Source organism: Conger conger, chromosome 11, assembly GCF_963514075.1.
Source record: "Conger conger chromosome 11, fConCon1.1, whole genome shotgun sequence".
In the NCBI taxonomy this organism is placed as follows: Eukaryota; Metazoa; Chordata; class Actinopteri; order Anguilliformes; family Congridae; genus Conger; species Conger conger.
Genome location: NC_083770.1, coordinates 32,983,874 through 32,999,279, shown reverse-complemented (window position 1 = coordinate 32,999,279; position 15,406 = coordinate 32,983,874). Strand labels below are relative to the sequence as shown.

The window sequence follows — 15,406 nt, the reverse complement described above, 5'->3', positions numbered from 1 at the left end:
CGTTGGGAGCAGGTGTTTTAACAGACGAGGTGGGAATGGAGACAGAGGCAGGAATTTCCAAACGAGGACGAACCCAACGAAAGAGGAGAGTTGATACATACAGCATTCCAGTGGTTTAGTGCATTTAATGACCCGGTTACCATCAGCCCTGGAAGAAACCGTTTTATTACATAGTGTTCAGCTGCTTCATGTGCTGCTCTTATATGCATACTCTGGTGAAGTGAAGAACCAGCCTCAACAGTCCTGAGCTTACATGGTTACCAGGCCTGGTCTTTAATTCCAACTCCGCACCCTGGGAGACACAAAACAAATCACATAAACATGTATTCATATGGCACATATGGCAAATGTCACGATGCGTTTTATAAAAACCCTGGCCTTATCCCTGGCCTAAACCCCCAGGCCTACAGCGACAGCAAGGCAAAATGAAGTGAAATTTAGGAAGAAACCTTGAGAGGAACCACACACTATGGCCATTACATTTCTGTGATTGTGATTTTGATTGCTGTAGAACTTCTAAAGCACACATTCAGAACTTAGCTTTCCGACCGGTGCCTAAAACGATATAATTTTGTCTGTTTGCTTGTCTCAGGTGGCGGCACGGATGGTGCAGTGGGTAGCACTGCCGCCTCACAGCAAGGAGGTCCTGGGTTCGAATCCCCGTCGGCCAGGGCCTCTCTGTGCGGAGTTTGCATGTTCTCCCCGTGTCTGCGTGGGTTTCCTCCGGGTACTCCGGTTTCCTCCCACAGTCCAAAGACATGCACGTTAGGCTGATTGGAGAGTCTAAATTGCCCATAGGTATGAGTGTGTGAGTGAATGGTGTGTGTGCCCTGCGATGGACTGGCGACCCGTCCAGGGTGTATTCCTGCCTTTCGCCCAATGTATGCTGGGATAGGCTCCAGCCCCCCTGCGACCCTGTTCAGGATAAGCGGGTTCAGATAATGGATGGATGGATGGATGCTTGTCTCAGGTAAGGTCTTGGCAGTGTATGCACTATGTAGAGGCAAATATTTTGCCATAATGGAACATGAAAATAATACTTTAGGTGGTTAGGTATCTCTGCAGCAGGTTTGACACAAGCAACACTTTTTAGCATACACTCCATATACAGTAGCTGTACTTTCAGTGCCTGATTACTCATCTACAGCAATCAAAATATGACATGTCACAATATGTCACTAGGCAACAGAGATATGCAAGGACCCCGAATAGATAGTGGAGGCGAGCAGAATGTAGACCGACACTGGACACCCCACGAGTTAGGGTCTCTGGGGGTTACCTGGCCCTACCTCTGTGGCAGAATCATGCCATTTCGGAAGAGCTGGGCACCCCGCCCACAATGAGGCTGTTCAGACGAGAGCGCCCCCCTCGGACGGAGACAGACATGCGTTGTTCCGGCACATTCCGGCACCTCACAGCAGGTGAGACCATTCCCTGGCGGCACCACGAGGTGTCGGCGCCGCCATCTGCCGGCTGGGCGGAGGCGGAGGGATCGGCGGGGTTTCCCGCTCTGCGGAGCTGACAGCAGGAGCTTCTGGGAGCGGAGTGGGGGGTTGTGGGATTGCTTGCAGCGTCCCCTGGAGGACTGAGAGGGAGAGAAAAAAGAAACGTCACGCACCGCAACAAACGTGACAGTCGCAAAACACTTCCGAGCCGAGCGCAGTATATGTGTGTGTGCGTGCGTGTGTGTGCATGTGTGTTTGTGCTAGTGCTTAAAAGTGTTTGCAAGAACGCATGCGTTTGTGTGACTGTGCATGTGTGCCTGTATACTAGTGTTTTGCATGAATTAAACTGTGCGCATTAGTGTGCAACTCTTGGCAGTCCTCTCTTGGGAATATTATCCAAGGCCTTTAATCTGGGCTGTGACAGCAGTCACTGTGGATGAAGGTGGGAGAAGATGGACCCCGATGCCATTTGCGGTCAGGAATCTCATCGCCGGGAGCTGTTCGCCGGAACTTTCTGTGACCCGGTACACCACGCTTCTGCTGGGGCCACTGAAGCGTGTGACAGCCAATCAGTGTCTGCGCGATGTCCCTGCAGGAGGGAAGCTCAAAAGTCGGCGCTACAAAAATTAGCCGTCATTTTGTTTCTGAAACGCGGCTTTCGAAGTGCCGAGAGGCGAACGCGGGTAAGACAACGGCCCGCCATCTACCCGACGTTCCCAAGATGCATCTGCGAGCCGTCACCGCTCTCGGTTCCGCCCCTCCGCCACTCTCTTTCCCACCGCCGAGCGGGGAGCTAAAGCCAGCCATTACGTCTCCGCGCGGCTCTAAGACTTTAACTCGCGGTAATCCACCGCCTTTCTTCACCGAGAGCCCCCTTCCGTTTCAGGCAGAAATAAAGAACTTTAAAGCGCTGCCGATTTGATCAAAGAGGGGGATTATTGTTCCCGATGACTTCCTTCGCCACTCGGGGAGCACAAATTAAACATTTTTCAGTCGGGCGCGTCGTCGTTCCGCCAGATAAAACACGCGCTTTCAGGAGCGGCTCTCCCACGGCTGCGGGCCCCCGTGGAAGTGACGGGCGGCTGCCGGAATGACGGATCTTCCAAAAAAAACGACGCCGGCTCTCCTCGCCGCTGCCAAACCGCAAAAAAAAGGAGAAAAAAAAAAGCTTCCTCTTGAGCGTATCTTTTCTTTGTTTTTCGTTTCTTTTTTCATTTTGAGCCAACGAGTTACGTTCGGCGAATCGCACCGCAGCCTTTAAGCTCAAATAGATCTTCAAAACCGTGCAGCCGTCAAAAGATATTTGGGTGTGTGAGCGTAGCCTCTGAGCGGCTGAACAGGCTGGATGGGGGGATGCCAGTAGGAGTGGTGGAGTGGTGGAGTGGATGGTGGAGGTTGCCTGCTAATTAACAGTACCCTGCTGGAGACGGGTTGTGGGGGGGAGAGGGGGGCATGAGGGGGGGGGGGGGGGGGTACAAGTAGGGGAGGGGGCCACCCTGCGGGGCCCACAGCTGCGAGAAGGAGCCACACTGCACAGCCAGCATCACAATGTGACTGGCCCCGCACATTCCTGTGTGAGACAGGAGTGGAGGGCCGTGTGTGTGTGTGTGTGTGTGTGTGTGGAGAGAGAACAAGCCAGAGAGAGACACTGTGTGGCGGGCGATTGCCGGATTGTATCCGAGTTGCGGAAAGGTACTGGTGCCCCCGCCCCCCAATCGCCCCCCCACCCCCCACTTCCTCCTCTTCCACCACCCCCCACCCCCCCCAAGACCAGCACTCACTGATCATGGTAATGAGCTTCAGTCACAGCTCAGGGTTCAAAGGGCAAAACGATTATCAGACATCTCCTTATTAAAAATGTAACACGTCGCCAGGGCAGCCATTTTCAGCTTAGCACTTCTAAAGCCCAACTCTAAAGCACAATTAGGAGACACGAGTGGGAGAGAGGAAGCAATGAAGAGACAGCCAGAGTGCTACCATCAATAATAACAGTTTCACAAAACTACTGTACGAAAATCTGCCGATTATATCACTAAAGCTGAGTTTGGGTGTGGTGGGGGGGGGGAAAAGAGAGATGGAACGAGAGAGGCGAAAGAGCTACAGCCAGTAGGCAGAGGATGATGACATCAGCACACTCATCGCTGCTTCATCGGGGGGGGGGGGGGGGGGTTGGTTTATTGCCTTTCTCTGTTATGGAGGGGGTGTGAGCATAAGCCAGAGTGACAGGAAGCACTTGATTGGCATTAAGGGATAATGAATAGGCGTGGGGGCAAGCTGGCCGCATGCTGCGATGGCGCCCAGGAAACAGAGCGCTAACCCACCCAGCCCCCCCCCCCCCCCCATCCCCGCGCACGGCTGGAACATGGCGACAGCCCCAGGCTCCTCCTGACGTGTCAGAGGAGTACACACTGCAAATTACAGCCGAAAAGAGGGAAGATTTCACAGCCATATTCCTACACGCCGTTCCCTTAAAGATGCCTGTCACTCCCCCCCTCTCCTTGCTTGTTTTTATTATTTATGTCACAGCAGCTTCCTCTGTAACGCTTCTAACATGCGCTACTTTTCGGAGGGAAAAGAAGAAAATAAAAACTACAGTACCAGGACTAAAAGAGAAAAAAAAAAAAATATCCGTGGCATTAATGTGGGGAAAGTGTTCCCGGGATCACCTTTATCCCGGTAAACGGCACCGCGAGGGACAGGATGTGTGATGCCTTTGCGTTGGGGTTTAGGGTTTAGTAGAGGGCCCTCTCCACAGTTCCCCCAGTGGTGGTCCTGAGGACCGTTTTGCGACCAGTTCCCAGGTCGTTCCCAGGTTAAGTGCAGCAGTGCAGAGCCGGTTGATGAATCCAGCTGGAGCTGACGATGTCTCCTCTCCGTTATGTCTGTGAGGTGGAAGCCGCACTTTTGGATGGGAGCTCACGAAAGTGTGGCGGTTAAAGTACTGTTCATGAGTGAAGAGCTATTTTGGTGTATTTCAGCTGTACTGGCACATCACTGTTCCACAAAGCAGCAGTACTGCACTGAGTAAAATCCAGACCCTGCCTATATCTGGAAGAAAGACTGAAGTAAAAATAGTTGCTCTGGGTTTTACTTTGTACAGTTATCAGGCTAAATCAATAATCCAGGGGGTACAGTATTTCACAAAGCAGGCTTACGGAGTTAGCTGGATAACTGTTGAGGAAAACCCAGAGCAGCTTTTTTTGATCTTTTAGATGACAGATCAGCATGTGCTCTTACTACATTTTGTGGGAAAGAGAATAGAATGGAGCTCATCATTTTGCAGCGAGGAAGTGTCAGTAAAACTGGCTGTGAATAGAGCAAGGAGATAAGCCTAAAGATCCTGTAGAATTGAGCAGGATGAACAGACAGGCTTCCAGGAGGCAGGCTGTGAGCAGCACGTCCCACTTAAACGGGAGCTAGTCCGCGCCAATTCCAGGTTGAAAGGGTGAGTAAGAGGACAGTGCTAACACCCCCCCCCCCCTCTCTCCCTGCAGATGGCTGCCCTGCAGAGCCCGTTCTACGGGGACAAGATGAACCTTCTGTCCCTGTGCCAAAAGATCGAGCAGTGTGACTACCCCCCGCTCCCACCTGACCTCTACTCCGTGAAGGTAAGAGCAGCTCACTGGGAGACATCAAACCGCGCCGCTTCGTAGCCAAGGACCCAGGCCTGGCCAAGAGTCTGGTGGAGTTTCAGCCCACCTATGAGGTTCTCTGACCAGTAAAGCAATGGTTCCGTATAGGCAGCGCCCCCTTTCCGTGTGGAAGCAACTACAGTATAACTTCTGCTCAGCATACACCCCCCAGTCAGCCAGAGGGGAGACCAAAGATTTGATGAAGCAATGCAGAATGCTCTTGAATTGTCATCAAAATATGAAAGATTTGAAAGGGGATTGTTCCGGTGTTGTGGCTGTGGCTCCATTGTTTTTCACCATCAGGCACAGCCACATGCATCTGTATCTACTCAAATACAAAAAAATTATGTTACCAAATTTTACCAGGCTGCCAATCAAAAGTGCAGTCCTTGCAGAACAGACTTGCCATGTCAGATCTCCAGTTTATAAATCTGTGGAAATTTGAAAAAAAGTGAGTATACACCTTTAACTTTTGGCTTAATGAAGGCAAAAAAAGATATATATATTTCACAGGGTATTTGTACTATGCGGCAATGTTCCAAACAGGGTCTGTAAAACTCTGGGTTGTAGCACACAAATTTTACCCAAAAAAAGTATTTCATTAGCACCTCCGGTTGTAGCGCTGCAGCTCCTCCTCAGAAGGTGGCTGGTGCAGGATGCTATTTAAAGTGGAAATGATTACAGCGCAGGGCGACTCAAGCCCCCTCTTCCATTTAATCCTCTTTCCATTCCTCTTTCTGCTAAATAGCAGCCAGTCCGCTGCGGGTACAGTTATCTCTCTCATTATCGTCTCGGCAAGGACGGAGCGGTGTCAGCCACGGTGACCGCCTATGTTGATGGCAGGGGACAGTGTGGCTGCAGAGGCTCCTGTTTGGGGTGCGAGGGAGGTGGGGGGTGCTCCTATAGCTGCCCTCCTCTGCATGGAGCAGTGAGGAGAGTCCTTGTGCGGCTGTGGAGGTGTAGCTCACCTGCCTTTTTCTGTCGTCGGCGATATCAGTCAAAGCAGCTCTGCCCCCTCTGTACGGGAGGAGGACCAGGCCCCTCGCTGGAGCTCTGACCCCTCTGTACGAGAGGAGGACCAGGCCCCTCGCTGGAGCTCTGACCCCTCTGTATGGGAGGAGGACCAGGCCCCTCGCTGGAGCTCTGACCCCTCTGTACGGGAGGAGGACCAGGCCCCTCGCTGGAGCTGTGACATCACACCCCACCTGCCCTCCAGCGCTGTGTGGGACACGAGTGTGTGGAGCTTGAAGAGGAAAGACACGTGCAGACGCACACTCACACTCACATGCACATACGTGCACATACATGCATGCACAAATGCGCAAGAACACACACGTACATACATACACACACGCTTGTTCACACACAGTCGCACACACACAAGAACACACATACGCACACATACGTGCACACACATACAAATTCGTTCACACATGTGCGAGCACACACAAATACATACACACACATACTCACACACACACACTCACACACACACGCACACACACAAGTGCACTTCTACGCCTCCCACTCTACACCTACAGCTGAACAGGCTCACAAACAGGGCTGTCAGCCTCCCTGAGGTCCGGCAGCTGCACACACTCAGTCCAGCGGGCTGGCAGGAAGGCAGGGGTGCGATGCAGAGCTTGGACCCGCTTCCACACAGCCCTCGCCCCAGCTGCGGGAGCGAGGGGCGCCCGACAGTACAGACCGCTCTCCGCATCTGCACTGCGTGCCTTCGCAAACTCCATTTTTTACCAACCGGATTTCACCTGTTTTTCCTCCAAATTTGGAGTAGGTCCAGATGAACAAATCAGACTGGTTTTATTTATACTCTTCTCTGAATGCTCCCCTGTCAGCCTCCACTTCAGGTGGGCTTGGCATAGGTAGGCTTCAGGCACGCTCCCATCCAGTGTAGCTGCCCTTGCCTACTGACGCAGGGAGAGCACGGGTGACTTTTACCCTCCCTGCCGCCTCCTCGGCTGTTACTCGCCGCCGCATGAACCTGTCAGCCGAAGTGGGCTCCGGCAGCGTACCCAGAATTCATTGCATCCTGCTGTAATCCAACTGGCTTTACTTTCTCCCGCTATGGCACATACACGCCCTGCAAACATATATATATATGTTTTATACTTCAAATACTACTTTTGCTAAATGAGAGAAAAATATTGGCGATGAGGTGATACAGTTTGACATATTTCAAGATTTTCCAATGGGGTAAGCACATTTCACTAGTCAAGCAAACAGCGTCTTAAAACAAGCTAATATTTTCTACTTTTCTACCGCACTTCCTTTGCGGTGTTCTGTGTGTAAAGACAGGCATAGGAGAGGGGAGGAGAGAGCGAGAGTTGAGATTGATGGCAGAGGTGTCCCAGCAGTCCCTTGGGTGAGGTACGGGGGACAGTGGCAAGGGGACAGAGGTGGCCAGCTGTCCTCGTGAGCTGGGGCCAGCCCGTCTGACAAGGCTGGGAACAAGTCCAGACTAAAGCCTGTGGAAGTCTCCACAGAGTCAGCACACAACCCCCTTTCTGTCTTCCTCACTCTATCCCCCTCTCTCTCTGTATTTCTTTCCCTATCCCTCTCATTAACTCTTTCAGCTATGCGATACGTTACTGTAGCTGGTCGGTTTCTAAAAGCCTGAAACTCACACATTTTTGCAGCACATTCTTCTTTCCGTATGTTAATCTGTGTGAATAACAAGCTCAGTCACGCTAAAAGGCATTGGGATGTTTTGTAATTCTCTGGAATGAAAGACGTTTCAATTATTTAAGAAATGTGAGTAGCAGGAGCCAAGCCTCAGACAGAGAGAGTTAGAGAGAGAATGAGAGCAGAAGAGAGAGAGTGTGAGAGGTAATTTTAACTGTTCCCCGGAGTCTTAGCCCCAGCGTACTCCTGTGTTTCCCCCAGCTGAGAGACCTGGTCAGCATGTGCATCAACCCTGACCCAGACGAGCGGCCGGACATTGTCTACGTGCTGCAGATCGCCAAGCAGATGCACCTGTGGGCCACCAGCACCTGAGGGCCCCCTGCCCCCACCGCCATCCGCCATCAGCCAGCTCACCTGTGGAGCGGCAGGAGACGGGAGACCGTGATCAATCACAAGCTCATGGTCTTATTGAATTGAGTTTGTTTTGTTCATTTTCAGAGCGAGAGAGAGAGAGGGAGATGCAATGTTATGTATGGAGATGCTTTGACATGAGCAGACTGCATTTTTCCTTTTCTTTTTCTTGGAAAACCACTTGTTTTTACCAAGGCCCTCTGTTGCCGTCTGGATTGTGCGCTTTGTTAAACTTTCTGTCGAGCACAGTGCAGTGATTGGTGGAAAAGAATAGGAGGGGGCGGTGCCATTCCCCCATTTGCACGGTGAAAGGGTGGAGCTTATGCTTGTGTAATGGACACAGTTGGTTTCTCCCAAAGGTTGAGATAGAATATTCAACAGACCCTTGTCCACTCACAGCGCAGCGTGACCAGTGGTTGGGTCCTGGCTGGCACATACTTACTAATGATGCCATTTTGAATATTACCTTTTAAGTTTTCACTTTTGCTTTTTTAATGCTTTATTTTCTCCAGCGCTACATTAGCATGTGTCAGGACTGCATTTGTATGTACAATATGAATGAAAGCTTGGGGAGTTTGAGGCTGGTAACGCTTTGCCGAGTGCTACAAGTTCATATCGTAATGTGTTGTAGATGGATAAAGGAAACTTCAAAGCTTTTATGCAAGCCTTGTTATGAGAAGTATTTTTCTACTCTGAAATAATTAAGCCTAGTAAACATACAGAATTATTCTAACAAGACACATTAAGATGCATAGATAACAAAACTTACTCTAATCTGAGTGGATTCTCAGATGTCGTAATGCTCGTCTATAGATAAGTTTCCATCCAAATGTTTGCAGATGTTAAGTGAATTTTTATCTGCCAAAGAAAATGAAAATCGGTGTGTTTTTCCAGCAACTGTTATGCAAATATTATGAAGATGGTGCAACAATATTGCTGGTCACCCTTTTTTTGGATGTATGAAAAAAAAAAAATCATCAGCCTTTTCACATCTTCTCTTTATCGATACAGCTACTTTTCGTAGAACCTTTTTTTTTTGTTTTCTAATTTTAGGTGTTTTTGGTTTTACTCATGAACAAATTTACATAAAAACAGTTGGTTGAAAACCCCAGTTATAGAAAGCCTTGTCCTGCAGGGCTGCGAAGGTGAGGTCTCATTGGCCCTCTGTATCACAGACCCTACCCCTCCCTGGGTCACGTGACACCATGGATGGTTCTTGCAGAAATATTACAAAGATCCTGACCAATCGCTGATTATCCTACAAGGACTAAGTGGACAGACTAAGAGGACATCTCTGAAGATAACATGTGAGCAGGGCAATATCAGCCTGCAAACCCAACATGGACTAGCTAGCTGCAGGCAGACACCCCTTAAGGAAAGTGTCAGTATGGTCTGATCCGACCCTAAAACTCATCAAATCATTCATACATCCATTAAAGAATGAACATATATACAAAATCATCTCATGCTGTAGCAGGCCCAGGGGAGGTCTGTTGTGCCAAGCGTTGCGCAATAAAATAAGGCCCAACACAAATACTGAAAGCTGCAGAAATGTAACTGAAGAACCAAAAAGAAAAAAACAAAGACCCATCTCCAGGTTGAAGATCATATTCACTGGTCTCCACCCCCTCTAGCAGACTCGGCCTGCCAAGCCTGTTCCACACAAAACCAAAACAATAAGACCAAGTCATTAAAAAAAGTCCAGGGTCAGAGACTTTTGTCACTCCAATAGCCATCCTGCAACAAAAGCAAAACCTTCCACCACCCTCTTCACTTTTTCCTATACAGGCAAAAAGTCTGTGCAGCACTGCTGAACTTTTCTCTGTCAGCTAATTGATCGCATGTTGCAGTTACTGTAGCAAGTTCCAGTGAGGTAATTGATTGCAGTTGTGCCACGTTGTCCTGGAAGCTGCTTCCTGCCTTGCCCATCCACAGCTCTAGCCCTGGGTCATGTCCAAATCAGCGCACTCGCCGACTATTGAGTATACAAGGTGTATAAAACGTACAGTGTAGACAACTTGTATACTCAATAGCAGACAAGTACACAATTTGGACACAGCCCTGCTCTGGCCCCACTACATATGAAATGCCAGGGGCTGATTTGAATGATTGGATTTGTACCTGTTTTACTTTTGATTTGTCATATCAGGGGCCTGTATCAGGAAGCAGGATTACTGACTTGGCTGGATAACTGCACTGAGCAAAACCCAGACCCTCCCCCCCAAATATGGAACATGGACTGAAGTAAAAAGAGCAGTTCCAGATTTTACTCCAGTTCTCCCCCTACCTCAGTAATCCTGCTTTGTGAGGACTTCACGGGTGAAGGCACGGTCTGTGCCCTCACTGTCTCCGGATTCATGCCATTGATTCTCTCGCGGAGCTGGTTTAAAGGCGATCATTTATTGGCTGTTGCTGCAGAGACCATGCCTGTATACTGATGAAAAGCTTAATGAGGGAGCTCTCTGGAGCCTGGATTTACCGGTCATTAATATCAAACACACCTCCACAGCTACACTGAAAAATGTAAGATGGCAAATGTTCATTAAACATCAGCGACAACTTCCTCTGTTTTCTGTTTTTTTTTCTCTTCACCTCCTTCCTCCATTTAACAAGTTGTGTGCATTTTGATCTTGTGAAGTCTCATCGAGGTCTCTTTCATTATGCAGGTGAGGATGATGAATTGAATTCTGGGCTCGCCCGACGTGCAGGGGATAAATGTGCCATAGCACGACTTCTCTGCTTTGAATCGACAGCCGCTTTTAATGTTGCAAATAATAATCATATGGAAAATTTCATCTCGTGAGAAAATCGACGCTATATATATAACTGCTTGACTTATAAGCCTGTGTGACTGCCTACCTGCCCCTTCAAACCTTATAAACTAGAATACACATCATCCTATCGAAATGTATACCCAACACAACTAACAATGATACCATAAACTGCAAAATGTCAAGCAAAATGTCAAATACACTGCACAATTCTGTGGTTCTGACCTTTCCCTCGCGGTTCCTTACACACTTATTCATTAGACGAGTGTGGCCTCCACAGACCGGCATTGATGTAGTGAACTGGCCAAGCAGAGGCATGGACTGTCGATTCCTGGTTTAACCGCTGACATTTGCCACGCTAGGTGACCCCTGACCCCTTCAGAAGGAGGCTCTATCATTCTCCGCTGTATCTATGGGTGTGAGAAAAATGGTCAATAATCTTGCTCGAACTCGTTTGTTTTTAGGCTCAGAGCCGGTGGAAGCGTTGCAGATATATTTGAGTACGGTGGGATATCGAACGAGGCGGAAAATATGCGATGTTCTCACGAACGCCTGAGCTTGCTCGTAGCATAAGCTTTCACTGTAAACCAGAGGGACCATATGATATCTGTAGCGGGGTGTTAACAGGAGACCGCCAGGGGAATGTTCCGGAATCGTCTCCAGGAGGCACCCACGGTCCACACAACCTCTGGGAGCGGGAAGGGTCGCGACCTTTGGCGGGCACCAGCCGAGCCATGCTTGTACCTGTAGCTGCCAGCCCCGTTTGAACGTGGAAATGGAAATTAACAATAAGTTAATGCGATTCACAGAAAAGGGGGAGGGGAGGGGTCGACAATCACTTCGCTGCGGGAGGCGAAAATAAGTTAACCTATCGGACAAGTTTGTGGCAGCAGTAACAGAAAGGACAGAGAGGTCAGTGCTTTTGGTCAGCAGTAGGGGGGAGATTCAGCGGGGAGGGGACTGGACCAGAATAAACAGGAGTTAAACAGTGGAGATAAGAGGGGACGCACAGTGACTAAAGGATTCCGGCACGGCCTTCAGTGCACATCTCCTCTATTCCCACTGAGCACTCAGGCAGTCACTGCTGGCAGGGAGTCACTGAGGCCTACTGTAAACAAGGGCCTCTGAATCACCATGCATAATCATAATCTCTCTCTCTCACACACACACACAGTTTTTTTTCTCCTTCTGTCTCTCTTACACACACTTTCTTTTCTCTCTGTCTCAGTTTTCTCCCCTTTTCTCTCTCCTCCTTTCAGTTTTCTCTCTCTCTCTCTCTCTCTCTCTCTCTCTCTCACACACACACACCCCAGGCTCGGCTCTTCCTCTCTGCTCTCACCTTGGAAAGCTCCAGGAGGGGTTGGGTTCTCCTGTCAAAAGAACCCCCAAGGCTGTTCACACTCACAAGAGTCATCATACAATATTTCTGTGAATTAAGTTTATTTCTTTACCTACGAGCCATAGTTAAGCCATGCTCTCCTGTTTTTCTGTGAAGTTTGCATTTGAACAGTGCCAAACAGTTACACATTTAACTGTTTACACTGCAGTGTACATCCACCAAAGCAGAGGCAGAAATAGAACTGAGGATTGCTCATGTAGTAATTAAAAGCGTAACAACTGATTCAGAGGGATTAAACAGGTCGACAGCAGACCCATTATAATGTGTGTATGTGGTAAGCAGTAGTGGTAACCCGACTGAAGGATTAGCTGGAATTCATTCCCAGTCTCAGTCTCCCAGGAACTGATTCCAGCTCATTTCATCTTAAAAATAAAGCAGGCATGACGACTAATTATAGATAATTTTGCTCCCAGAACAAAAAAGCACTCACCCACTTGCTCTGAAATTCTCACAAAGAATTGTATTCTTGAGCAACAAAGAAAAAAAAACCAACAACATTAAATGTTGCATATTTTCAGAGTATATAGAAATAAGTGAGGATGCATTCCAATTATTGTGTTTGTGACAGGTTCTAATAATTATTATGAATATAATAATTGTAAAGCCTCAGGATATGGCCGTGTTCAAAGCAGTGATTGGAGGGGCTGCAGGACCTTCCTGAAATATTCAGAAATATGCTTTCTGTCTGGTCATCAACTTCTCCACCATAATCATAACAAGAACACAACCGTGAGCAAAGAAGTAAACTTTCTCTCTGGAATCGAGAAGGCACACAGATTAAAATATATATATATATATATATATATATATATATATATATATATATATTACTTACCGATTATCAGTGAAGATTATTCACATTGTAACTATTCTGGTCGATAATAACATGTAAACGGTTCAGTTGTAGTCTTGGCCGCAGTGCTGAATGTGTTGACGTGGGCGGGACAGGCACTGCCCTGCTCCTCACTCACCCGTGAACTCTCCCATTAACTTCAATTAATGTGATGGTTCGTCCGGGCTGGACTCCTCTGTCACGGCCAATAGTAGAGTATTTATCTGATTCTGTTCTCCGCCCGAGAACGATACACAAATTAAATTAAAACTGACCTATTTCTAATGACAAGGATGGGATTTGTGTGTGTGTGTGTGTGTGTGTGTGTGTGTGTGTGTGTGTGTGTGTGGTGGTGGGGGGGGGGGGGGTGTTGGGGATAATGGAATTTTGTAATTACTTTAATTTTCATTTTTTTCAAAGCATTGAGTGTACATGAAATTATCCCAATCACCTTGATTCATGGAACATGCCTATAAGCTTACATGTACCATTAATTATGAATATCCACTTTTTTAAAATGCTCAACTCAGATTAAGTAGTAAAGACGTGAGCACGGCAGTCCCACGTTTAACATCACCAGCAGAAGCACTACCTCGACACATTTGTTAGCAGTTCATTCCCATGTACATTTTACATAACATTGAAAGTTTTTAGCCCACTAGTATGGGTGTAAAATAATGTTGCATTGGATTGAAGTTAATATATCATTTTCTACATGAATATGAAAATAAAAGTAGGCGACATAAACGCATATCATTCCAATCTATACCTTTAAAGAAAGAAAAATTATCATCGCCTATGAATCCGCGCACCGTTTTTGGAAAAGCAAGGGTTCCCTCTACTGGTAGCCACTAAGAAATGCACAACCAAATCAGTGCCAGAATTTAACTGGTCGTTTTTAGAACCATCTTAGAGACTGCTACTGTCATGTCAGGAAAAGATAAATGGGCCAGACCAACGCCGTTTACAATATGGATAGATTTTTCACATGAGTAGAGAGGGGATGGGTGAGGGGAGGGGGGGTTGTATCTTTTCTCCAACAATGTCACTGCCCTGTGACACTCCAGTCACCATGAAAAAAAGACAATAGATTTTCTGAAAAATGAGAATTTTTTCTCTTGACTTCATCTTCAGGCTGAGGTGACCAGTAATTCACATTGAAGACGGGAAAACTTCCCACATTAAGCAATGCTGCAGAGTATGTGTGTGCCTGCGTGTGCGCGCGCGTGTGTTTGAGAGAGCTCACTGACTCAAAGGATCGATGGTGTGAGGGGATTTGGAGCCAATTATTTTTAGCTTAATGGTCCCTCAGGTAAGTGGGGGAACAACAAAACGCCTAGAAGAAAGAAGCGTACAGACAATCAAACTCCGCTTTGTCGCCACTGTTGACGAGACATTAAATCCCAGCAGTTTGTACGATCAGCCCACAGACTGGGGGTGGGGGGCAATGGGGTTACTGGGGGCAGCCTAGTAACTGTTCAGTTGAAGCGGATCAAGCCACTGGACCAGCAAGCAACTGAAATATTTGTGCATTTTACTTCCACTATGCTTGAGTGCTGAACCATTCTGAAACATGAACGGCGCAAGTATGGAACAGCACTGTCGACAAGATGAGAAACGCACTGAAATCTCAAAGGGTCGCATAATGAATGATGACGTGATCTTCGTCATACCTTCTATCAATTTGCACCGGATCTGAGGACATTTTTGTAAGATGCTTCGTACAACATGTGAAATGTACACTGCAATTGAACAGTTTATAAAAATGCATTTTCTTTTGATGTATTTCTCATTTTATTTTATTCTATTTTTTCCCACCATAATACATTAGGCTGCTGTGAATTCATATTGTATGCTTATTGAAGCCGTTGCTTCTGGCCAATTAGATTACGTATTCAAGATTTACATGTTGAGTCAACTGAAAAATATAAAAACAGCACAATATGCAGGTGCTTGCCCTTTGCCTTCTGGCTATTTTATTTATTCTACTTTCACACTACTAGGACTGTAGGCCTACTGCTGACAATTATAATTTGTAATTAATTATATATACCTTTTGTTTTGTTTTTATAGAGACAGTATTGCTGACGAGTTAGGACTACGTTTCAGTCTAGTCATCTAGCTATATTTTAACTCTTTACGTGCAACTATTATTAAATAATGATTATTATTTGGCGTAACTATTTTCATACACATTGTCATGCAATGGTTTATGACTAGTGACCACTAGCCTTGGATGAGCAAGTTCTTGCCATCCTTCTCACAGATGATTC

At 47.4% G+C, this 15,406-nt stretch overlaps 1 protein-coding gene across 5 annotated transcripts in view; it reads left to right on the top strand.

Annotated features, from left to right (window-relative positions):
* LOC133140284 (serine/threonine-protein kinase Nek7-like) overlaps positions 1–10,693 on the top strand; it is a 59,929-nt gene extending 49,236 nt beyond the window's left edge. For all 5 annotated transcript variants that reach the window (XM_061260091.1, XM_061260089.1, XM_061260092.1 and 2 more), the window contains 2 exons: positions 4,940–5,053; positions 7,982–10,693. In XM_061260091.1, coding sequence (XP_061116075.1) covers positions 4,940–5,053; positions 7,982–8,092 — 225 coding nt within the window. In that variant the 3' untranslated portion in view covers positions 8,093–10,693. The remainder of the gene's footprint in view (positions 1–4,939; positions 5,054–7,981) is intronic.
* Positions 10,694–15,406: the final 4,713 nt, after the last annotated feature.